The sequence below is a fragment of the Pseudopodoces humilis genome, chromosome 2, assembly GCF_049639895.1.
Source record: "Pseudopodoces humilis isolate 2021_Gansu_Grassland_sample_001 chromosome 2, ASM4963989v1, whole genome shotgun sequence".
Classification (NCBI taxonomy): Eukaryota; Metazoa; Chordata; class Aves; order Passeriformes; family Paridae; genus Pseudopodoces; species Pseudopodoces humilis.
The window spans coordinates 71301291-71328127 of record NC_142201.1 but is presented as its reverse complement, the minus strand read 5'-3'; the positions used below and the strand labels follow the sequence as shown (position 1 = coordinate 71328127).

The 26837-nt window shown below is 36.0% G+C and overlaps 1 protein-coding gene across 2 annotated transcripts in view; it reads right to left on the bottom strand.

The window, feature by feature from the left end:
- Window positions 1–26837, bottom strand: part of XPO4 (exportin 4) — an 80816-nt gene that overhangs the window by 15058 nt on the left and 38921 nt on the right. Inside the window, exons 7-18 of one of the 2 annotated variants that reach the window (XM_005516257.2) lie at window positions 18966–19078; window positions 16400–16557; window positions 15961–16135; window positions 11759–11935; window positions 9756–9898; window positions 9495–9640; window positions 8063–8240; window positions 6423–6582; window positions 4642–4811; window positions 3509–3683; window positions 2121–2414; window positions 1041–1221 (exon numbers count right to left, since the gene is read on the bottom strand). In XM_005516257.2, the coding sequence (XP_005516314.1) occupies window positions 1041–1221; window positions 2121–2414; window positions 3509–3683; window positions 4642–4811; window positions 6423–6582; window positions 8063–8240; window positions 9495–9640; window positions 9756–9898; window positions 11759–11935; window positions 15961–16135; window positions 16400–16557; window positions 18966–19078 (2070 nt within the window). The remainder of the gene's footprint in view (window positions 1–1040; window positions 1222–2120; window positions 2415–3508; window positions 3684–4641; window positions 4812–6422; window positions 6583–8062; window positions 8241–9494; window positions 9641–9755; window positions 9899–11758; window positions 11936–15960; window positions 16136–16399; window positions 16558–18965; window positions 19079–26837) is intronic. The other variant, XM_088051351.1, reaches the window with a different exon arrangement.

Genomic DNA, 26837 nt, shown 5'->3' with positions numbered 1-26837 from the left:
TAGAAAAAAAAATGGGAGAGCTAACAAAGTTCTGCAGTTTGGATGTTGCCAAGTTTTCTCCAGTTACATGTTAAGGACTTTAGGTTAAGGCCTACATTTCCCATCAACTGGCAGTGACCTTACTTTTATAACTCTTGCATTGAGTCAGCAGCAGTATACAGAAAACTCGCAATGGATTTGATCTATGGGCATTGCATCTAGGTTTTATTCACAATACTTTGTTTCATGATAAGTGTTTTCCATGCAACTAATGTCCAGATCTCAAAGCAAATACTTTAAAAAGCACTGATTTGTCCATTCAATGGACAAAGTTTAAAACTGGTTCTATACTTGTGTTGTGTATGCATGATGAAAAAATAATGTGCTGCATTTCAGAGTACAAGATTCTCTCTTTAAATTAGACATACCTCCAAAAAGCAACGAATATCAAAACATGCTTGGTATCAAACAGAATCTGCCTGGGTTGTTATCTGTGCAAAGTGTATAGAACATGGTGAGATATGAACCATGGAAATATGTTTCGGCTTATTCAAAAGCAATGCACCACAGCTAACTGAAGAAAGTAACAGGCTGGGATACAAGAAGGAACCCTTAACTACACCCACAAACCATAAAGCATGTTCTGTGAAAGAGGAATACGGAAGACTCTCACATGATGGAATTTTAATGACTCAACATTTCACAAAAGTTGAATCCTCTACTAAGAAGACAACCCATCTGCTCTTTTGCAGTACTTCACTACTACAACTTCTCTATGTGTTTTTTGTTATAAAACTGCTGGTACAACATATTCAGACTTGCAACATTCAGATTTCAAGCTGTTTCATACATCCATAATTTATTTTATGACAGCAATAATTTCAGATGTTAGAATATTGTGAAAAGTCCTTCTTTGCTACTTTAAATAGCAATTTCCATATCCTGACCTACTTAAGCCTAAACTTCAGCTTTTTCTTTACATGGACTGAACACAAGCCCCAAAATGGTTCTTTCAGTTTAGAAAACAACATGTGGTTCATCAATTACCAATTCCTGAATACCTGTATCACTGAAATCTATGAATTCTTTTGATAGAAGATTAGTGAGAAGCTCCATAATAAGAAGGAGATCCTGGTACTGGTCTTCTTCTGCTGTAACATCTATCCGTTGTCGGCCTAGATTATTCTTGGAATACACCTGGAGCAGAGTTAGGCAGGCCTCATACAAGTTCATGGCTTTGGCCTATAAAACAATTTTACATAATAAGAAAACTTCCATATGCTAAAAGAGAAACACTTTAAGACGGCATTACTTGGTAGATAATACTTTAAGATTTCAATTTCAGTGTATGATCACTTTTGTGCCAACTGTACACAAAATCATCAAGGAAACAGCCACTTTAGACAATAAGAACACTTATGGCCATATATTGATGTGATACCAACTGAAAGAGCAAAACATTAATTTTCTTGATTCTTTAGTCTTAACAAAAATCCAGACAAGAGTGGTTTGGGACAGACTGACATACCTCACTAATCTCACAAACTAGATTACCAACGAAATCCCGTGGGGTGACACTTTACTTATAGAAGTTTGGAGCCACAGTACACTGTTTGTGCATACCCAGTTTGCAACTCTTCCAGATGTGAAAACAAAATTAGCTAACAGTGCAAAGATACAAATGCATTACACAAAGTCAAAATTTTAACTGTTAATTTCTTGTGTCTAATAGTGCCTTGACTAAGACTAAGGCAGTGTCTCTATGGTAGGCATTTGCCACATAGAACACTGCTGCAATTCTCCTAGACTAGACTTCAGAGAAGTTTGATATTGTTATAAAAAAGTACTCAACATAGTCGGTCCTCTTCTGCCATCCGTGCATAGTTAGACTAATGATGAACTGTGGTAAAAATTATTGGTAAAAAAAAAGTCTGAATGCCCTGCTTTTAATCTTCACAAGGCTATGTTTTAAAACAAAGGAATTCCTTAACAGATGTTTCCACATAGTCTTCCTTTCTCTCCATAAAAATCACTACATTTTATTTTGTTTAAGGAATAGCACTGTATACACGTTTACACACATGCACGTGCACACACACACACATACTCTGCCCCCTCCTTCCCTTTCTGGTTGTATTTACCTCTCCAAGATAGCAAATTTGTTTATGTGCAACTTCAACAAAGACTTCTATTATGAGATTAACAGTCTCTGGTGTGTTTTTGTATACTTCCATTAATCCAATGCAATTATTAAGGAAGTCCATTAGGAAATTGAAGAGAATTGCTACGTTATCAATCTGGGTAGCCTCAGCAATGCCACAGAGTGCTTCTAATGTAGCAGTGATTTCCTGCTTCACTTCCTCCTCTTGACAGATCTGCTGAAAGTTTTCTTGGTTTATCACATTCAAGAATCGCTGCTGAAGTGGCTGAAGAACCTTGAAATATTTCAGAGAAGTCACATTAAGATAATCATATTATTATATGAGATGTGAGGTTTAAATAATTTAGCAAACTCATTGCTTTTGGCATGGTAGTACAAGAATCAATCACTTCCAGTTTCCAATGGTTCAGTTACGTCATTATCTGTCACATTAATGCAAGCAGAAGTGGTAGTGAATAGTGCTTCTCATTGTCCATCATGGCCTGCAGGCAGGTGTCAAAATTAGCAACTCCATTAATATTTCAGGTCATTTTGTAGCATTTAAACAAATGACAATGACTTTCCCTGGCTCAAAGCATTTGATTCCCTTCAAATTCTCCATTAGGGGAAAAAATTGTTACAGCTTATTAATGAAACCATTAAGAATAAAATGAAACCATTAAGAGTAATGCTCATAGTTATTTTGCCACATTATGATTCTCAATAGCAAAAATACTTATCATCTGTATTTGGAAGCTTCCACAAAAATAGTTAATTATTTTTTCCCCAGTTACTTCCACTTTATTACACTCTTACCTTAAATCACTATTTTCATAGCTCTACCAATAAAAGCATGTTTTTCTCAGAAGGCCAATGCTTTACCAAGTCACATGGTGCTTCCTGATGCCATTTCAGCTACTTTCTAGCATCAACGTTTCTGGTAATAAATACCTGAGCTTTAATGGAACCAGGGCCCAAAGAGATGGTCAAGACTCTTCATTACGTTCCATAATGACTTTTTACTTACTGTCATCAATTGATAACAGAATAATTCATAACACCATAAAATTAAAATGAAAGGAAGAAATATCTCAGTGCAAGGGAAATTTTTAATCTTCTATAATAGTCTCTTTCAAATATATTGTTCTACTGTCTGCCTCACAAATCCTCCAATTAATGATTAGTAATTTCTTTTTCGGTTGAGATATTCCAGATAAAACTTAGATACAACAGATACAAACACTGACCATCAAAGAGAGAGAAGTTTAAAAAATCATCAGTATTAAATATCAAAATATGTTATACAAATTGATTTTGTGTCACTATAAAATTCCCTAAACTTGTACTGCTTGCTTATATGGAGTTAATGGAAGTATCAAAACAGCTTACCTCTGTCCAGTATTGTTGCTTTGTTTCTGTATCCATATGAGCAAAACCTCCTAGAACTAAAGCTTTCATTAGTGTTCTCTGCACAGAACTAGACAAATAGTGAAGAGGAGGGCTTCGCCTTGCAAACTGTTTAGCTAAATTCCACCAGTTTTCACACTGAATAACTAAGTTTGCCCTAAAAGAGGGGGGGAAAAAAAATCATTAAAGACTTCACAAAATTGTATGAACAGAGCATATCAGGTTTCTAGCAGTTGCCAGAAGATTTTTTGTTGCTATATTTTTTTAAATTCCTTTATTCTGAGGCAAAATTGCCTTTTGATTTTCATCTTACTGATGCCTCAGCTCTCAGATTTTTAAAGCATATACTCTGAAAATAGATCAATTCATACAGGAGAAAAACAGGGAAGTGCTTTAGTTTTACACACATACACACACAAGAGTTAATGCACATATTGCGTGGATTAAAAGCTTAGTCTCATTACATCATAATAAAATAAGCTATTTATTCCAAAACTAGCTGCTGTGGGGTTTAATTTTTTTAAAAGAAAAATCCTTAAGCATTTTAAATCCTCATACTTCAGAACAGTCTTTGAGTAGACTGTGAATGCATGACTTCATGTATAATTGCTTGTCAATTGACAGAAATAAAGCATTCAAGAACCTCCTGCTCAAAGTTTGCAATATCAAAGAAAACTTTTTGAAATTTGACTGAATCCAAAAAAAACCTGTATTTTGAAAAAAAAAATTAGGTTTACAAAACATATTTCATACTGGTTTAGCCAGTATCTGAACTCCTAATTAACAAAATTTAACAGTAACACAAAAATCCTTGCAATAAGAGTGGAGACCAGGAGAGTTTTCCTTTCTCACTGTTTACGAGTGAGACACAAAAGTAGGGAAGGAGAGTGCACTTCTAAACAGCAATAAAAATTAGGTGATGTTTTGTCAAATACAGGTCTCACTCCTCAGCTTGTCAGACAAATTTGTTGTGTTTTTTTCAGTTATAGTATGCTACTAAAGTAATTTGACTTACAGACATGAATATGAAGCGCCCTATATCTGGATTACTGTGGCCAAAAAACTTTAAAGGAAGCAAAAGAAACTTTTTGACTTCCAGAGGTATAGCAACTTACCGCTCTCTCCTTTCCACTAATGTTACTAGCAGTTGTACAGTATCATTTGCAAGGTCCTGCTCTGAACTCCACACTGCCAGGTTACTGATCACTTTTTCTAAAAGGTAACCCACAATCCACTGGGAACCCTCTGTATCAGCACCAAATGCTGTACTAAATGGCAGACTTATCTATAAGAAAAGCATTAAAATGAGTGAGTTTTACAGAAGCCAGAACCCAAAAGTGTATGGCAATCATTGTCAGCAAATTCTTTTCAGGCTGTCACTTCTTTCCTACTTAAATTACACAAATGTTACACAGACAAAGGCAAAGAATACGTGTAATAGAAAAAATCTTTGCCAAATTTATCTTGCAATTTTATGCACACCATCTAAAACAAAGAAAAGTTTCAACCTCGTTATGAAAAGGTTTGATTATGTCTAGCTTTTAAGGCCAATGAAAGTTCAAAAGCTTTAATAATTAAAAGAAAGATCCCAAAATCACCTCCCAAAAGTGTTTCCATGAATTTAAGACATAATTCTTCAAAATTCAGTGGTAAAAATTATTAGAAATAAATATGTTTTTTGACATATATAAAAACTTGTAAAAATTAATTTTCACCTCAATTTTTCTGCATCTGCTTTCTGCAGATGGTTCCTTCAATCTACACATTGTTTTAGGAAACATGTCACACTCTGGTCCTGGCACAAGAAAATATGCTTCCTTGAAATTACGTGTTCTCCTACCTTTAAAGAAAGTTTCTAAAGAGTGAAATCCAAAGACTTTGTAGTAAGTGTGCAGGGGCTTCCTGTCAGCACACCACTAACACTTCTACCCTTAAGAACTCATGACTGAGCACAAGGTTTAAATAGAGGTTTCAGTCACTTTAACATGTCAACACAAACTAAATGTGTGCATTTCCTAGACACTCAGATTCAGTTTTGTTTCTTCACACTGTTTTTCACTTGGATCTCCTTCTAATACGATATCCAATTCTTGTCCAACTAGTTCCTTTATGAATTCTTAGCTGTGCTATATGTATGAGCTGAATAACATGACTCCAAATATCTACAAGTCTGTGATACCTATTGTTAAGGAGAGGCCTCCTGAAGCGTTAGTATTCTTAGTTGCTTCAATAGTGGAAATAAAGGGGAGGAGGAGGAGACTTCTCAAAAATTAGAGCCAACAGGACCTCCTCAGGATGGGTGGCCTCTGCAAGCTAGCTGGATTACAGTTAGTTTGATATGCAAAATTAGGATCAAGTTCTAATCACGATTAGTCCTGTCCAAGCACGGTAACAAGTTGCCCTTTACAAAAAACACACTGTTGAAATCATGATATATACAATGAGAATGAGGAAAGAAGGTAGCATGACACTAGCTAATGTATACTATCTTGTGATGGTGTTAAATATCTAACTCAGAATCGGATCAAGAGCAATCACCATATTAGAGATGAAATGTAAATTCTGATGGACAGTCATGACTTATAACATCACTGCAGTCAGTGAGTTTCACTCACTATGCAGCCCAGGAGCACTATGTTATTCTGATATGGCAATGGCTACCAAAAAAAATCACATTTACAGCAAAATGTGCAAGAGTCCCCTAAAAACTTTTATTTCGAATTAGCAAATGGAAGTAAACATCAACTTTCCAACAAATTCCAAAATAAATCACAACCCATATAACATTAAAAATACTTTAGCACTGCATTTTTAAATAGCTAAATTGACATCTACATTCACAGGATACTATTATTGCTAACACTCACAAATAAGTTCATAAAAGTTACATCTTTACCTGATCATACAACTTCTCATCTACTAGGAGGTAAGTCTTTGCCCAGCGCTTGAGGAACCATACAATATCTTTGCCCATCTGGGGGCTCAGGAGGTGTGTGAGATTTGCCCTTATTGCTCTAGATTCTACTTCTGACACTCTTAAAATAGCAGATAACAACCTGCAGATTCAAAATACAATGAGGATGTTGAGAGAGGCTTTTGAAGAAGCAATGAAACTACCAAAACCACTTTCATTTTTCACAAAATAGGACAGAGGGATCAGGATAATACAAAGCAATTCAACTCTAATCAAGTAAAAAGCACTTGAATTTACTGGTTTTGAAATGCAAGGCGAGAGAGAGAAAGAGAGAGAGAAAAGAGCAATTATCCTCCAAAAAGTAAGTATTTTGTCATCAAAATTACAGCAACAAAGAATCCTGACAAGCATTGTGACAAATTAACTACTTGGAGTGCCTGAAAAGCTGTTTTGAAAAACTGCTTTTTCCTTCCTTGCACCGCAATTTTAGTGACCAAATGGGTTCTAATTGTGCAGTGTTTGCAGCGTGACACACATCAGAAAACAAATACAGAAATGACCAGTTATTTTTCTTTTGTTCATTACTGCTGGGAAATGGCCTGAAATAGTAGATCATGAGGTGATTGCATTAATATAATCAGTCCATAAATTGTATGGATAATACAATATAAATTAAAGCATTAAATACTAGCTTTTGTAGTACATCAATTGAATTTTGTAAGAATGTGATTGTACACAAGAAATTTAGGAGCTGACAGTGGCCTATTTCTTGAAGACACTTCAGAGTTACTGCCAAAGGGCCTCAAATCTATCCTTATTTTGATCTGGTTTTATTCCTACCACTGAGATACTGCATCAAGAAATCCTGTTTGGTGGCCACTTCTTAAAGTGGCCAATAGTATAGTGAGCAGTATACAACCTTCTAAACACTAGGCACATACATCATTGCTAATGAAGGTCCACTTTTTCTACCTTCTTCCCAGAAGAAAACATTTGAAGAATGAAACAACTAATCTTAGGTGAAGACTCTTCCATGTCAACTAAGAGTGGAATGCAATCTTCTGAAGAGTGAGGGTTCAAATGGAGGAATCCTTTGTGAGCATCAGTCTTCTTGCAAAAAGAGAAGAGACATCTCTCCTGCTTCTTTCATAGGCTGACGGTGATATGTGTACATAACTGACAATAATTCCTCATGCTCTGAGGATCAATTTTGCTGCTACTGCCAAGCTTGGGCAGTAACACATATTTAAAGTAGAGAAGCTTACTGATGTTCTGGAAAGCATTTGCTTAAGCTGTATATGTGCTGAATGAATTTTAGAGTATATATTATCTAAAGATTTTGATCTGCCAACTTTTTTTACTTCAGTAGTTTTACATATTTTCTGTAAGAAAGAGATAAAAGATGGGTTTTCAGTATAAATATAAAAACCATTTCTGTGTATTTCCAAGACGTTGGCTCATGATGTCTGTTAAGACTAACAGGTCAATCTTTCCCTTTTCAATGTTCAGTGTTTACATATTGTTTACTTTTCACATTGACAAGAAGTCTACTCACATTCTAGGTGTTTTTTTTCCTCTGAAAAAGCAGTTAACATACTTAATAATACAAGATGCATCCTTACCTAATTACAGAATCAGTTCTGTTGTACCCTGGGATGGAAGAGGCCTTTTCTCCTGGAGATCCCAGAATCTGAAGTGTTGTATTGATGTCAACCTCAGCTGAATGTTTAATGGAATATTCCATTACTTCTGGAGGTATTAGCGGAGTCTCTCCCTGAGTATCATTAGCCAAGAGGTAGCCTTACATTAAAAAAGAAAGAGTGATCACAACTTTCTACCCTAGGTTAATTTACAGCTTTCTGATTCAAGAATCCATAGGCTTACCCGCAGACATCACACCAGACTCAAATGTTTGTACAGACCCTGACTAACCCTGCTTAAATGCATACAAGTTAATTAGAATCCTTAAAGCCATTCAGTAGGAAAAAAAACCTAAAGTGACAATAATCCAAGACTGGAAAAATAAACTAGCAATTTAAAAACCAATAGAGATGAGTTTTGCTTCATGTAAAAGTGCTGCAGTCAATTCATCTGCTTGGGTGAGGGACAAAACATTTTGTTGCAATTTTTTTCTTCTGCTATGTGGTAAAAAAGCCTTGTTTTACAGCTTCCCCACTGAGTCCATATCATTTGGGAGATGTTTTGCTAACATCTCAAATCTGTCAGTCTTTCAGACCTCAAGTACATGTGCTGTAACACAGTTTCCTCACCTAGCAACTGCAAATCAGGTGAAGCATGGGTTTTCATACAATACTCTGGTATCTAGATAATATTAAATCCAGCTTTAGTTATAGTTTTCAGTATCTGATCTCATAACTATCTGTGAGCTACAAACTTCACCTCAGTGTTATAAAAATATTATAAACACATTCACGTCAACATCTGAGAGCAACTAAAACATCAGATCTTCAAAAAAGTCCCACAAATATTTCATACATTTCATACAGAAAATATTGCCATCTAAAAATCAAACCCAAAAAGGCTCTAATTTCAAAAGGCTCTAAATTTAGAGCAAAAAGGCTCTAAATTCCCCAAAACATAGCAAAATAGCAGGTCATGGATTATCAGTGCTGAGAAAGTGTAAAACTTACATGATTCTCTGTCACCATTTTCCTGATCTCATGTTGCTTCCCTTATTAAGTCATGTGCACCCAGCCAGCACCACAATACCATGAAGAGACTAACTCCTTGAATAGGTTGACTGATAACACAACTCAGAAAAATCTATAACAAAATTACTTGCAGGAATTTCCAACGGACATTGATGAAGCTTTTTACACAAGGTAATCATTAGAGATAATTCCTGTTACTAAAGGCAGATGATAGCAAGACAAGGACTCTGCCAGTCCTGTATGTAAGATGAAATCATATTAAGGGATAAAATGTATAGTCAATTGAGAGTAGCTGATATACAGGGATTATTTTTTTTTTCCTGAGGTGTTCCAGTTGCAATAAGACTACCAGATTAAGTACTATTTAAAGCTGTTCACTAACCTGTGACTAAAATAAGCCAATGAATATCCTCATACAGGTCATCAAGCACTTTATTGTCAATTGAACCTGATGCTGGTGAGGCAAGTAGCTGCTGCTGATGTCTCTGCAACTGTCCATGGAGCCTTGTCACTCGGTCTTCTAGCAAACTGTGGACAAATAACAAAGCAGCTTCACTGTTTTTAAACTGTTTTGGCAACAATAGGCTTTTCCTATGTGACAGCTTTATTGATTTGCATTCGTAACTATTCTTTTTGTACTTACCTTGTGAGAAGAGGTATGCAGTGTTCTGCAGCAATCCTCCCCAGCATGCCTACGCTGGCCAACTGGTCACAGAACTGATCTCTGTCATCTTCCTGCAGCTCACTTATTTCTTCTTCTTCCCGAGAGGCCACACCATTGGCAGTCTTTGGTTATTTCAACAAAATTAGAAGCAACCAGTTAGGGTCATGCTTATTAAATTCTTTATTACCACAATTTTCTGCTTTATTTTGGCTCTTTCTTGCAAGGTAATTTGCATGAACAACAGACTTGTACTAAATTATACACAGAAGAGTAAAAGAGAGTCAACATGGGTTCATATTGTTTCAAAATCAGCATTTCACAATCTCAGTACCAAAATGCCACATTCAGTTCATTTGCTAACATTTTAATACTCCTCAGTTGTCTGAGATTTTACATAAATCACATTATAGGTAGTATTTTTCATGATGAAATAAATGTTAGCCCTTTAATTAAAGGTTTTCCCTAACCTACTGTTCAACGGGAAATAGTAGGTTTAAAAAGTACTACTAAATTTTTAAAAAAAGTACATTAAAAGTAAGTGCTGTAAACTCAGAAAACAGCAGACTAATAATCTTGATGATCTCAGCTTTATTTCTTGCTGATGCAGGAGTTGCATTGTGTTCAATTTCTCAAAGCTTATCTTGGTTGCATTATAAAACTATTTAAATGATAATCAGATCTTATTCCTTGAACAGATGAACCATGATATGCAGAAACCAACTATAAATATTAAAAGTGTTTCTTTCTTATCTCTTAATCATAAAATTTATGCAAGTAACAAAGTAAAATACAAGAGGCGGAGAAAGCTATCAGTCTGCTTTGTTTCTGTAGACGCCCTGGAAAACTGAATCCACACACAACTCCTTATGCAAAGCACTCTTAACTCATCTTTTCTTTATGTAACCCAGCAAATCATTCTCTTTTGGCAACTTCAAAGTTGCAGCTGTTTACTGAAGGATGAGCCTCTGCTCTCAAAGCAGAGACTGAAAGTTCCTGTTACCGCTTTGATATGGAACAAGAAGCATTCTAAAATGCCAGCTGTGGCTTTTAAAGGTTACCCATGGGATAAATGACTTATCTCACAGAATGACATGAATCAACCTGTGTACACAAGTTATGTCAAGATTGCCTGATATGAATTCAAAGCTCTCCTGTGAAATATTTCTCTCAGTTTTGGCACTGTTATTTTACCATCTGTTACATATTGAGATAGCAGAATTATGTTTTACATAGTGCTTTTCAGAATGAGGTATCTCTGAAACCCTTGCAAAGCATCAAATTAAAGAGAGATTTTATACAGTTATTGAATTGAATCTATGCAATCACTAATTCATCCAACATCTACATCCAACTTTTTGTGTAAGAATCTATTTCAGTAAATCCACATTCCTGCCAAACAGACTAATCATCTTTCTTTCTCAATGGCTCAAGAGATACTTGATGTACTTTTAAATTTTCTCTACACAGTCAACTGTTCAAAAACTCAACCGGGAATTTATTTTATCCAAAAGGACTACGTGATATTCCAAGTTTCTTCAGCTTTGAGCACAGTCAGTCTACATTTTTTCAGATATATAAGTATCTATTATAATCATGTCAGTTACATTTTGAAGATAGTGCATGGGAGGCAACAATCATAAAAAGGCCCCAAATTTAATTGAGAATTTTAACTAGAATTCTAATCCAGATGGAGGGTCAAAAGTTTTGTTACTGTATCTGGAAAGAATAAGATACACATGGATTTAAGATACAGGTTTATTTTTTTTTTTTTTAAGTGGTTTCCAACTTTGGAATCCATTAGTTCCTGTCCAGAATGAGAGAAATAGACTGGGAAATCACAACTGAATAACAAGTTCAGCAATTTTTTTCATTTCCGAAGTCACAAATGGCAATTCTGTACTAGCTGCATAATATACACACACCAAAAGACATGGACTAGTTACTGTATGTTATCATCCAGAACTACTACAATGAAGGCTTACCAAATTCCTTGTGCCATCAGGAGCAGCTAGATGGCACTGAATGTAGGAATTAAAGACTTGAACAGCATGTTGGGTAAAGAAACCTTTATGGAAATGTTTGTCATCTTGGACCAAAGTAAGCCAAGATTCCAGCAACTTATCATATGCCTCCATATATACCATGTCATCTTTGTCAAGCTGTAAGAGATAGAAAAAAAAAATCATCTTTTTACTAAACTAAATCAGAGGAACATAGTTACATTTATCAATATTATACAGATGTTCTACTGTTGAAACCAACAGAAAAAAGGATCCAAGGACGGCTAAAAAAATATCATAATGAACTGAAGCAATGCATTGAAAAGGTCACTGCAGCTTTCATGCCTGCTATGCTTTAAAAACCTGTCAATGTGTTTAGCTATTTCTCTTCATCTGATACTGCATATAGATTTATAGGTATTCTGCTATCTCTGAAATAGAGAGAAAAAAACCCAATGATTCCAGAGGAAATCACTGCAAGACTGCAAGTGTTCAAGAAATCTTATTCCAGCCAGTAGTCAGTTTTGATGATGTATCACAACTTCTTACTCTAAGAACAAATCAAAACCCAATTAATTAGAACAGAATAAGCCTGCAGCTGTAATTACTTAGTGCATTTCAACTGATGCTTCTTGTTTTTAATTATTCATGTACTTCTATATAGTAGTACATAATTTGCAAAAGGATATAACTTCTCTCAAAAATAAAGTCCTGAGTTGTAGGCAAAGAATCCAAACAGCAAAGTGGCCATTTTTAAAAAAAAGTATTTTTAATGTAACTACTGACTTTTTGTTTTGATGCAAAAATTGAACATTTGTAAATACATCCAGCTTCAAAAAATTTCAACGTGACTGTACAGATAAACAGCCTACTAAGATGTTGTCTTCTCAAGTTTTAACCAACAGGATGGCTCACAGAAGCTAGTCTGAGATAGCAGAGGTTAGCAAAATGGTTCAATGATGAAATAAAGAGATATTAAGGCCTTAATCATGCTCCAGACACAAGAATTCCTGACTTCCAGTGAAGTTACTAACACGGTTGGATGAACAGGCAAGGAAAAGAAAACACTGGCTGGATGACTGATTAAGAGGAAAAACTGATATCACATTGGAAGCATTCCAAGATAGCTTCACAGCATCCTTTTGTAACTGCAAGTTTGTCATATTTCCAGAAGTTAAAATATGGGACATACTGATGCAATTGTGAAAACAAAACCTGAAGACAAGGAGAGAGGCAAAATTGTATTCAACAGTAACCTAAGTCACAAATTTAGGAAGAACACCAGAACATGTCTTTTTAAAACCTAGCTAAAGGACATACGAATTTACAGAGCATCATTCAGTCCTGAAGTATTTTGACACGTATGTAATATATCTACATCTATAACTTACATATATTACTTTTAATAATTTTTAGTAATTGAGAGTATAAACTAATAAACATGTTTTTATGAACAACAAAATACACGCAAATATATTCATGTATTCAAAAAGGTAATAAAAAAGTTCATGCCATGAAGAAAAATTATTTCAACACTTAGAGATATTCTCATAAGCAATCTAGGATTAATAAGTGCCTCCATAAAATAAATGCCCAAACAGCAGAAATATTTTATCCATATTGAACTAATCTGGTTCCAAAGAAACTTTACTAAGACATCTCAATCCTTATTTCAGATTAGCTACCACTGGGCTACCAAAGATGTCATACAGGCAAAGTGCCATGCTGTAGACTGGGAGCTGAATCATTCTGATGCATAATTTACTGAGATAAACTCAGTAAATTTAAAGCAAAAATGCTTAGCTCCTCTTAATTTCCTCTATGAGAAACAAAAAGAAAATTGGTCCTTCTTTCCTAGTTTGCTGATCCTTTGAAGAAAGAACACTTTGAAAATTTGTCAAGCAGCAACAAGCTGCAAAGAGTTGGAAGCACAGCAGAGGGAACCAAATTCAGAATGATCTCTGCTATCACATGATATTTGAAAAAATATCATGAAACGGAAACCATATATTAATATTTGTTTTGAGAAAAAGAAGCCTTTGATCTAATTTTTATTTGACTTTTCATCCTGTTCATACTCTTCACCAACTCAGGAGGACTATTTGATTCTACTTCGCATAAGCATTAAGTGTTGAGCAAGGCAGAGCAAAGCTGTGGATGAGCATCCTCTCATACCCAGTGCTTAAAGGAAGAGACTACTGGTTCACCGTGCCCTATAAACTAACCCTCAGCACTGCTGAAGCTTACTGCCCTCCCTCCACCAGTGTAGCTGGTTCAGGCAAATGTTTATACTTCCTTCAGCTGATCTCCCAAGCCCAAACAGCTGGCTAATGTGAAACAGCATTCAAACCTAATGCTTGGATTGTGGGGTTTTCCCCATGGTTGAAAATCAGTATTAGATGCTTTGAAGCGGTTTGTGGATTTTGATTCAGGATGTCTATATTTTGACAGTTTTCATAGCAGGTCTTCAGCTAAGTAGATCCTTGTGCCTGATGGGGTTTCTACCATGTTCACATGGTCTGCTGGCATACAAAGTAGCAGAAATATGCGGAAAACAGTTTTACCAGCCAGCAAAACTTAAGGAGTACACCTGCATTCTGCTGTATTTCACATTTCTGAAAAGTTCCAGGAATATTATCTGAGGATTCTAATGAACCCAACATACAGGGTATTTTATCTGTCAGAAGGCTCTTAACTACAGACCGCACACAAGCTTTCAGAAAGTATCACTGCATGCATTCTAAAAGAAACTTGGGGAACATATTAGCTGTGGCCAGGACATTCCTAAGCCAAAAGACTGTTTTCAGGGATGCAAAGTAGAACTTCGATAGGCACAACACAAGGTATTATTGCACCAGATAGTGGTACAAGCTAGTGTAAGCTCTTGCTGAGAGATTGTTTCAAATGGCATCATGTTGAGCACTGTTTTCATTAAGCGTGATTGCATATTCCAGTTCTCAAGTAACAAGATGCTGAGGAAATAACATCCTCTTAGTTCCTTTGAAATTAAATGATAGCTGCCTATGGTTTTGAAGAATCTTATAAAGGCTACAGGAGCATGTCTAAATGTATTGGTGAACCCTGGAATATGTATTCAATATTCTACTAGAAAAGCTCAAAAGCACGCAAATTTTGACCAATGAAGTTTGGAAAGGAGCTTTATTTTAGATTCTAAATTTAAACACCAATTTTTTGATTAAGACATGAAAAAAATTAAAAGTTTAAGTGAACACTGGGCCAAATATAATATATTTTAACCTTGCAGAGAAGACACGATCTGCAATGAATGTTAATTAATACACCTGTGCTCTCTGGTAAAGAAACACATTCATCAACTTTGTAACTAAATACTTTTATAATTTTTTTCAAACTCACTCTGTCACTATGCCAAACTGTCAAAACAAAGAAAATCATCCTCTGTGATGATAGTGGGGCAATATCAGTTAATATCTTGATAGTCTCATTTTAAATCTATAGCCACTGCACATAAATAGCTGAAGTGCAAGATTTTTCACCTTAATTCTTATATTGCTTTCCTTAAACTGTGTGTCCGTGGTAGTTTTTATTTTTAATGCAACTTTTAGGAGCAGAACACGAGGGCTATGCTAACTGCTCTTTAATGTTACAACCAAAGTTTGAAAGAAAAATATCCTCTTGATTCCTGTGCTAGATTTCTACGCACAATTACCATTTGAACTGTGTCAGCAATGAAGGTATGATCTGAACAGCCTACATGTATGATGTTAACAACAGATCTTAACAGCTACACTCACTTTAAACAGAAACTCCTGACTCAGAACTCTAGGCAGCAGTTAAGTTTCAATCTGTTCATATGTTCATGTAGTCATTTCAAACTTTCAGGACTGCAGCTTGTTCGTTATCTACAACAGCAAGTCAGCAATACTTTAGGACTTTAATATTTTAAATTAATCCATTCACTTAAAAAATTAAGATGCACTTGAAATCAAAACAGCGCCTGAAAGATGCACACAGCGTGTAATTATATTCGTTATATTGCGTGAAATAAAAAGAAAACCCTCTCATGTGTGATTTCAGAAATATCTAGGACAAAATCACTGAATTCACAACAGTTATTAACAAAATAGCCAAATTCTCATGTCCCTTATGCTTATCACAAATTGAAGTGAAAAAGGCTACACACTTTTTTGAGAGCAGCTACTTACCACTTCTTCCAAGGCAGCGCTTCTTCCAAAAGAACAAGTGAGGTGTGCGAGGCAGTTAACAAATGAAGAGAAAAGTTCATTTGGAATGGCCGTTAAAATATTGCGAGGAAATACAGTTATCAGATTGCTGATAATACTGGAAATTCCCACTGCTTCAGAGTCTTCTATTTCAATTCTATAGATAGAAACAGCAGGTTTTTGCCATTAAGAAAATTGCTAAAAGGGAATTGCTTTTGTTGATACATTTTCAATCAATAAATCTATTTCATAATAAGCACCACCTATTTTAATCTGTCCTTTCTCAATTTAAGCAATTCAACAGTAAGCACAAATTATATCCAGAAATAAGCAAGCCATACCACTTCTCCACACAGATATGCTACAGTCCAAACTAAAGATTAAAAGATGCCATCTAAATTTAGAGAGCAGCCATACATACCCATTGATAGTGTTCAGTAATCCCTCAATGAAGTGTGCCAGGTAATCAACTTGTGAACCTTCATCAGGAAAGACTGGCCCATGCAAAGATGCCAGCTGTGCCAGGCACTGTAATGAATCTTGGGCCATATCTGTATCTTCTCTGATTTTTCTATGTACCTTTCAGGAAGCAAGGTAGTTAATAACACATGAAAACAGGGTGCTCTTACAACAGTCACATGGCTCTCAATCCAAAAGAGCACACACCAAAAAAAGCTTACTATAACTTCCACTCAGGCTGAAATACAAGGGTTTCTGCAACTCCCTAAACCATGTCAAACATCAAGATCGTGACTCAGCTCACACAACCTCAAGCCTTGAATTAACTCACTGAAACTAACATTTAGTGAAGGCTCACCTACATGTTGAAAATTGAACTGTCTATTGAATGTTATGTCTTAAAGAGAGAAACAGATGCCAGCCAGTCAGACATGCTTGCTCCTTCTAAAAACAGCAATAATGACAGTCATCTCTATTATGCTAACTATGCCTAGGCTATAGAGTCTTGCTAAAGTTAGTCAACAAGTTCAATCAAGATTATATAGATGCTTCTTTAGCAGAGGTAAACACTGAAGACATATACAAAAATGAATGCATCACTTCCTTGGCAACACCCTTATATTATACAAGGCCAACAGTAATCTTCCCGCATTTATGCAAACTGTTATGTCATAATTTCTGCTGTTGAGACTTTCTAGATTTGAATCTTACTAGTTCAGTAAACATAAGCTCACATTCTTACTTTAATTGGTCAAGTACAGATTTTAAAAAAAAAAATTAATGCTCGTGCCTATTTTTTCACAGATTTATTGATTTAATAAACGAATACAGAGTAGGTTTTTCACCCAGAAGTGAAATTTAGCTAAATTATTCCAGCAATATTATACCAAAAAGTACAGTTAAAACACTAACCATTTTTCTGTGGTGTTATAGTTGCAAGTTCACCCAACTCATAACTAGTTGAATTAGATACACAGTTAATCCCTGAAAGATCAAACTAGCAGGAGAAACAAACCCTGCAACAGAAATACCCCTCCCAATATATGTCACACACATGAGGCTGAGATTAGAAATGAAGGCTCTTGCTCTAACACAGCAGTCCTGCCAACTTTCACAAGGTCATTAAAATTTCTCAGATCGGATAAATGAATAAAAATTACTACCATTTACTTACATTACTTCAAATAGCCAACTACTACTGCAAGCCTCAACCACTGCAAATCAGGAATCTAAAACCAGAACTGACAGCATACTGCCCTGGCTAGCATTCATTCAGAAATAAGATACAGGCGAGCCTTGGTTGCTATTGAGTAAAATGCAAATGTATTAAAACAACTCTGCATATGATTAAAATATTTTTCTTATCCCAAATAAGTAATTGTAAACCAATCAAGGAAACAGATATGCAACTCTGACAACTTCATACAATTAAACGAAGAAGGGTTAACACGTATGCCAAAAAGTTATTTGCATGTGGAGGTTCACAGCTGACAGTAGCAACTGTCTGGATAGTCTAGACAGCTGTTCAGATTGTGTGTAGCTGCTGAGAGTTCTGCCAGTGATTTTTTTCACCTTTTCAAAACTGCTGGATAAACTTGCAGTAAAAAAAAGTAAAAATGATTTAAATTCATTGAAAATCCTGTCAAGCAAGGACATGTATCCAAACACATACTGTCAAGCAGCACTGGAGAGTTACATTTACATTGTCTTATAACAACTTTGTCCAAATTTTGAGCACATTTCTCTGCTTTGCAAAAATGAAAAAAAAGCCAGAGAACACTGAATTCTCAGATCCCAAGAGATGTAACCTAAGTCAAATTACATAGCAAATGAATTTATAAGCCAATATATGTTGCTGCTGCAAAAAGTCCTAGATGAGCAACAATTACAAACTGCTCCCAGCAGTTGTAAAAACAAAACAAGTTCTATCCATTTTTAACATTTTGGGGCTTTTAAGTTACAGAGCTTAAGCTACATTCCACTCTCCCAACACTACTTCTTCCTTATTTCTTCTAACTAATTATATTTTAACTTTTGTGGATTTCCTTTGTGCTGAGGAAAGAGATGCAGATTTCTGTATGCTGAAAGTGGCTAGAAAACTACAACTACATTACTTATTTTCAGCTGTTCTGTTGAGCAAATGCTTTAATATCAGCAAACACACACTACTTGCTTGATCTTTTGAGAGCCATTACACCTTATCTGAAAGATCACTATTCTACTACTGCTCATTGTGCTTTCTTTTGTCTGATGAATACATGTCCAGAAGTATTAAACATATAAAAGTTGAGAACTATAAACCTTTTTTTATTGCCAGTCATCATCAATTTAAAGCAATTAAAAGGCAAAATACAAATTCAGTACCCTAGGAAAAAGACAATAGTTCTCTCTGCTTTGATAAGCAAGCTGAAGTGAACAGAATCAGTCCTACCTGATGCAAAAGGAAGAGTCCGACAATACAGTTTTAGAACAGGAAGGAGCTGCTTTCCCTGTGGTCTGGACTACGAAAGTTGAAGAAAGAAACTTACTGTAAAGAAAAGCTCCATAACTCTGCTGTCCAGGAGGGTCTCTCGCCAGGATTCTGTTGGCTTTAGCATCACATTTTGTGAGGATTCAAACATAGCTATATAATGTCTGCCCAGTTATCTGGTGTCAAGGTCAACAATAACATTCCTACTTGGCTTTAAAAAAATCCTAGATACAACAGGATCCATTCAGAAAGAATGTAATGGAAACAAACTTTAAGCCTCTTCACATACACAGCATAATTCATGCATGAGGCCAAGGAATAAAAGGTATTAAGTATTGAAAAAAAGAATGCTCCAGGAATGTTAGATAACGGTTTGATCATAATTATGAGACATACCATAGCGATATGATCACTTTGATAACCAGGGTGTCTAATGTGACACAGCGAGAAGGGAAAAAAAGCAACCGCAATTAACAGGTGTTAAAATTTCTACAAAATAGGAAATCATTTTCTAAAAAATTTTCCTGGCAGCTTTTAAAAAGGCCTTACCATAGCTAAATATAGCTCATTGAAATCTATATCCTGTTTTTCTAAATAGCCAGATATGTGTCACAGAATGCAGATATATTAGCCTTGCATTAATCTACATTTTCTAATCACACTGAGAAGAACAAAAGCACAAGTCAGCACAAGGCATCTTCATATTCAACATGTAAGAGACGCTCATTAAGAATGTGCACACTGTAAAGACACAATTTTGCTGGACTCATTTCAGCTCTCACCATGTATTTTGTTATAACTTAATTTACAAAATTCTGCAAATGCACTGCAAAAACAGACATGAGCAAAAACATTTAAACAAACAGGTTCATTTCTTCATCAGTCTGATCACACAATAATTTTTATCAAAAATCAAAATGTTTTTGAAGTGTCCCTTTGTGACATCATCCATTTCAAGTAGTAGTTGCTAAGTTAAAGCAGTTTTACTAATGTTTTATTTGTCTTTCTTAAACCCTACATTATCCTCTTTGATCCCTTTCTAACCCAACCGCCAGAGTAAGTAACAGCACGTTCAGCTGCACATAATTTACTTACTGGCAATGAACAGCATTACCTTTTGTAGTGTAAGTAATCTAGTACTATAAAATGTGGATAAGAAACTATTTCTATGTCTAGAATGAAACAAATTTTACAGTGGTATCAGTCAAAACAGTAGATACCTTAACTTTTGATGGGTTTTGTTTAAGGGAACAATATTTAAAGCAAGTAGCTTAATATGAAAAATTGTGTCACAAAGCAAGATGCACAATTTGTTTATTTGTAAAAAAACTTGTCTTCTGAGTTCTGCCACAAAACAAAATTCTTGACAACACTGCAAAACCCAATTCCAAAAAAAAAATGGACTTTTTCCACAGTACAGCACCAAGGGGACCTTCACTGGTGGTATCTGTCCAGGACTGCTGTCAGCACATTATACTGCATAAGAACAAACAGGGTTTTTCACACTACTGCAAAATAATAGCAGTTTCACAATTTTCAAGATTATCAATGTATGTTGAACTATACCAGATCTGCATTATTTCAGATGGGGAAAAGCTAAAAGTCACAACATTTTCTATTTTACTTCCATCTGAAGTAAATTTAATTGAAGTAATTTAATTGCTTTCAAATATGCTTTGGTTCTACTCACTAAAAAAACCCAAAAAAAAGTGCACGAAATTATCATATGCAAGCATCCTTTATCAGGAGTAATATCTTAAATTAAAACTAATTTTATCTGGCAAGTTAAGCTATGCCTTTTTCCTTTCAATTTAAAATGCTTTAGTCAAAATGGTATTTTAAAATCGCTTACTGACAAGAATGTCCTTTGCTGTGACTTTCCAATAAGCTATTGGTTTGGACATATTATTAGAAGACAACCATAAGCACATTAACAATCTGTGAAAAATTTACTCTTTGCTAGGTTGAGTCTACAGAGGGGACCAGCTACAAAATATTTTTTACATAGAATAGAAGAAGCACTAGTTTGCTGTCACTGTTTTAACAAGACTCACTATTTCGCAGCCTTATCCTGTTATTTTTAGTCTTATTTTATATAGTTATTATAGTTATAGTTATTTTAGTCTCCTGCTAACGGACTGATGACACATCTGACAGTAGGAGATTTATGGGTAAAATATCTGTTCACTGAACATTACAAATTATGACTCCACCTATCATGGAGATCTTGCAACCATTTTCCAGCATGTACTACATGCATGCAAGCATTAGCAGAAACTGGCTGTGGAGATGCTTACTGCCATCACAAAATACTCCAGCTTACATCATGCTACAGTTTGGTCTTAGTAACAGCAGTCTAGTTATGCCAAACCTGAAAAAAATGGCACTAAATTACCTTGTACATGGGTGTGCACAGGACAAATACAATCCTCATCATCCAAAATTAACTTACTTGTCAAGACTCACAAAGAATCAAAAAGTACAGAATGTGCAAAACACTTTTTTTTTTAAGCACTCAAGCTTATGATTTAGACTTATAATACAGATAAATGGTAAGCATTGATTAGTCTTTGATGACATCCTGAAGAGTTTGGGTTTTTTTTTTGCTTCCAGAATGAAAAACAATTGTAAACCACTTCTGGTAATAATACAAACACTTCTAACATTCCCAGGTCTACTGAGGAATAATTAACTTTTCATAAAATTCACTTTGAATGAAACAGAAATTCAGGCTAACAAACAGCTACCAGAAGCATGTCAGTGTTTCACCCATTTTGCAAGATTTGGGACACTGATTCCTTCAGAGACTTGAATCTTCTGCATGAATCAGATTATTCAGTGATGTGAACTGAACTCTGTTAAAAATCATAGAACATAATTAGATGCCTTAATGTATGATAAGGTCCATATTACCGCTTAGAGAGGAAGATGAGAAGACCATAATGTTAAAAGGTATTTTCTTTTATCTCTGACTCAATTTATGCATGTAGACATTAGCTCTATGCTTGGTTTTGGTTCAGGAGCAGGAAAAATAAGAGTAGTTTTATAAAATTATATTTTTTTATTTTAAAACTAATTTAGAAAAGAAAGTTTGAGGTTTTATGTGCTTCTTGGAGGAACATATGAAAACAACAAAAATAAAAAACCAACAAATGTGTAGTTTTCCTCTCACTCACAGCCTCTGTCCCAGGAAGGGACTGATAGGTGAAGATGAATATCAAAATGTTTCATATCCTAAGGTAGTCATGAGGGATTATAATATTTTACTTCAGTATTTCAACAAATTCCAGTATCTGAGAATGAATCCCACAGTCTTTTTTCCATGAGAGGCAAGGCTTGTTCTTCCGCAAAACAGTAAGTTTGGAACTCAAAAATCAAAGCTGAGCTTTATTCTACTAGAACCCCATTCAAAAGTTTGCGGACAGAAGTGAAAAACATCTCAGAAATGGAGGGAAAACTCAGAGTGTTACGGTCTTAATATCTTTCTTAAAAGTTGCTTTAATCACTTTACTTTTGTTCTTTGAAATATTTCTGTACTTTGTGCCAGTCTCAGACTTGCATTTTAAAAATAAAAAACTGCACTATAAAGGTACCTGCCCTCTAGTGTAACATTAAATACTGATTTTATCTGGATTCTTAAGACCTCCTCTGGCTTTCTAGCTAGTGAGCCAAGCACACGTGAGAGTCTAAGGAGCAACTGCCTAAAACTGGTGCAGAGGCTTGCTGCCCCCTATGGAGAAATCCTTTACAGACCTTTCCATACTTCACACTCTTAGCAAATACATCCAGCAACCAGGACAAGGAGCATGTGGTTAAATATTATTAAACACAAGTATTCTTAACAGTCATGAGAATGAAACAATACATTGTGTTCGAGACACTGGACTCAGATTGCAGGAACAGGAGTAGGAAGTGCAGGAACACCCAAGCTAATTTTAAACCTGGCCAATTCCAGAGCCATGCCAGCTCCAAGGCTCATGACCACCCATGTGGATTCTGCAGCTCTTGGTACATTGTGCTGCTATAGTTATGCAGCTTATGATATGCAAGCTGATCACTTCCAGCCTAACTGGCACTTAAAACACCTGTGCTGCCACACAGATGTGGCTCAGGAGTTACACCTTTCCACCATATCAGCTGCCACCCAGGGTGCTGTAAACCATCACTGCAAAACTGGAAACTTAAAAACCATTGGGGCAAGAAACCAGAATATCAGCTCCCCTTCACAAAAATGGTCATTCCTGGTCTCTTTTCCTCTTCTGATATCAATGCTGTTAAGACGTTACACTGCAAACTGATTACAGAATTCATTCAGGAAAACTGAAATTATGAAAGATTAATTGTTGAAAAGTTCAACATCAATGCAAATATGTTTAGTGCAATTATTACAGAATTCAGGGGATCTTCCAATGTTCTTGGGTTTGCTCAAAATTGATAGAAAGGACTGTCAAGAAAACACATAGCATCCTAGAAATAATTTCTAAACATCAGGGATTTCAAAGCTAGGTCAGCTTTCACCTAAAAGCAGTAGATGATAAAAGTCTGATAAAAGTAAAATGTAGCTCTCAAATACAGCTGTTTCAGTTATACTGAATTTTGCCCTATATCCCAAGTAATAGACAGGATATTCTTCATTTTTCAGATAAGAACAGACTGCTGCAGTAAATTCAGGGTAATTCCAGTCCGCTAACAAACACAAGGCCTATGGAAAGCAGCTGAAGAAATCTACATTGTCACTCCTTTGTACAAATAGAATCATTTCTGTAGCTGTGCAACGAATCAAACCAGGGGCCAAAACCTGCTTAAAAAAAAATCCCACCACATTTTTAGCCAGGTGGTTCCCTGTTCAGCATCATGCTCATGAGAGGTGATAAGGCAGGATACTTTTCCAGCAACAATGCCAACTTGAACCATTCCTCAAAACCAACTGTGAGTTTTCTGTGTGGCTTTCATGCACTTTCACAACAGATGCTACCAATCTGGGTTGGACTGAGCTCAAATCTTAAAAGTCTGCAGGACTATCTGGTTCACAGAACCTCCCAGACAGGTGTTTCATCCTGGCTTGAGGTTTAAAAGACATTTTCAAAACAGAGATATGAAGAGCTCTCTAACTCCATGGCCAAGGAACACAAAAACATTCAGATCAGACAAAAGCTTCAGTCTGTTCATACAACTGCCTTGGGATCAACAATTCCAATGGAACAGCAACGATGTGTACTAGTAGAGTGCAAACCACTAGGTCTACATAACCTGCATTTTAAACTCCCTATTCTACAATCACTTGAAAATTTGCCAGCTTGCCTCCGAGCAAGTACAGGCACTAAACCCAAAACATGAACTAAAGCTCAAGTATCTCTTTATTCATCTACTGTAATCCATACATTGAAGAATAAGGGATAAGCACTTCTATGACAGCTCTTAATGACACATGATAGACACCTTTCTGTAGATGGGAGACAGCTGCACACAATTCTTATGTTCTGTTAAAGAACTTCTACATTTAAGGACATTCAGCCAAAGTCCATTGGAATATAGCTGCCAGGAACAGAAAAATCCCAAAGTAAACAAGAGAAGTATCTCTGGAAATAAAATGATAGAATTTATAATTACATCCTGACTTCAAAGGATATATATGTCCATGCCAAGGTGTTTTAAAGCCCAGCAACATTCAGCTTCTTAACTGGAGACTTTGGGTACTCACAATGTACTAAAAGTCAGACTTTTGAAGGAAATTTTGTAAAGGAGAGGGCTGTACTTTTTAGTACTGATCAACTTCCTTAATTAGTTGAAACATTCATTTAAGAAAAGCTGCAGTTAAAACTAGCTCCATCCAAGTAAATAACATTTAACAATACTGTAACAGCACTGAAAAAAGAAACTGTGCAGAAGCCAACATGCCACAAGATACTGTCTCTGAAGCCTCCACAAACACCGGGTAAACTAATATCTCAAGGTGGCAGATAAAAATAACAATAGATGATTGCTGGAAAATGAAATGGGAGAAACTGGACATGACTGAAAGGAGGCTTCCTAGGTCACTGTGCTGTGTCCCTCGTACTGCAGCAGGCACCACATCCCATGATAAATTAAAAATACTGAGTTCCAATTTGAAATTAGGTAGGTTCCAGAGCTTCTTCATTTGCTGCTCCAAGGAGGTGGATATTCCAGAATGTATCTTTCACAGTAGCAATTGACAGAGCAGACTTATTAGAACTTTGCTTACAATTGGTGGCAACACTGTCCAAAACTGCATTTAACAATGTAACACTTACAATGTTGTTTTATAACAGCACAGAACTCTGGAGAAATGGTATGTTTTGACTCCACTCTAACAATCTGGGGATTTGAATAACATGCCACTGTGCAATAGCCACCATACAGTTAATCTACATTTATGCTACTTCCCCTTTTTGGGGATACAAGAATCTTGCTAAATATTACATAAATATACTGCAGATTACTGTGGTGCTGCAGGGAATACTGAGAATCAATACTATCTTGCCAGAGGAAATACCAACTAAAGGAAAAAAGATTTATCTGAGAATACAATGGATCATTTTACTCCATGCTTTAAGTATTAAATTTATGCCTATTCCTTCAGCATATGTCAAGATTTGGAAAGAGGACACCAAAAGGACACTAACCAATCAATCAACACAGCAATTCTTACATTCTTATGTAATGTGCTATCTATTTAGAAACTATAGCCAAGCTAGGCTTCACTGCCCAAGAGCTAACAATCAACAGTTAAAGAGGTCATCTTAAGGAAAAGAGATATATGCCACAATACAATTAACATGCCACTGTAAACCCCAAAAGTTCCTGAATCTTTGGCAGCTAAGACCAACTTTTCTCAAGTTCCAACTTCTGTGAAAACAGGCTGATACATAAATAAAGAAGACCCAAGCTGGTGCTGTAATTCTTAGAACAAAATGAAATATCCAATGCTAGAAAACAAAAAGATTTCAGGTGGATCAGAAATTACAAAAATATTTGAACTGGATCCATTAAGAGCATTTAGGTCCATCTGATCTCCAGAAATGGCCAAAACTTGTTTAACAGCTGTAGTATCTAAAGTAGGCCAAATAGCAGACAATATGATTAAGCAGTAGTACGTCTTGCTTTGGTATTTCTAGTGACGTTTATTTACTAACACCTAAACCACTTCATATTATCTAGATGTATAAAGGAAAGCTGGAATTCCAAGGCTCCACACGTTGCATGGATCTCTCTCTCTCTGGTTTCACTAGTACAAACCTTAGCTGAGGACAAAGAGCTCATGAAGAACTACAGCCTTCACTTTTTAACTACACCAAGATCCCAGGCACACCAACAGGTTAGAAGTGATTAAGAGCAGCACTGCAGAGAAGGAGTTAGGGGTGACAGTTGATGGAAAATTCAACATCAGCCAACAATGTGCACTTATAGCCCAGAAAGAACAATTGCATCCTGGGCTGCATCAAAAGGTTGAAGGAGGAGATTTCTCCCTCTACTTCTGCTCCTGTAAGACCCAACCTGGAGTACTGGCTACAGACCTGGTGTACACGTCTGGTTGTCTGGTGTAAGAAGGACATGGAACTGTTGGAGTAAGTCCAGAGGAGGCCATGTAGTTGATAGGAGACTGGAGCACCTGCCCTACAAAGATGGGCTGAGAAAGTTGGGGCTGCTGAGCCTGCAGAAGAGAAGGCTGTGTAGAGATCTTGTAGCAACCTTGCAGTGTCTGAAAGGGGCTACAGGGAAGCTGAAGAGGGATTCCTTCTCAGGAACTGCAGTGGTAGGACACAGAGTAATGGGCACAAACTGAGAGGAAATTCAGGTTAGATAGTAGGAAGAAATTTCTTCATGTGAGGACGGTGAGGCACTGGAACAGGTTACCCAGAGAAGCTGTGGATGCCCCAACCCTGGAAGTACTCAAGGCTAGGTTGGATGG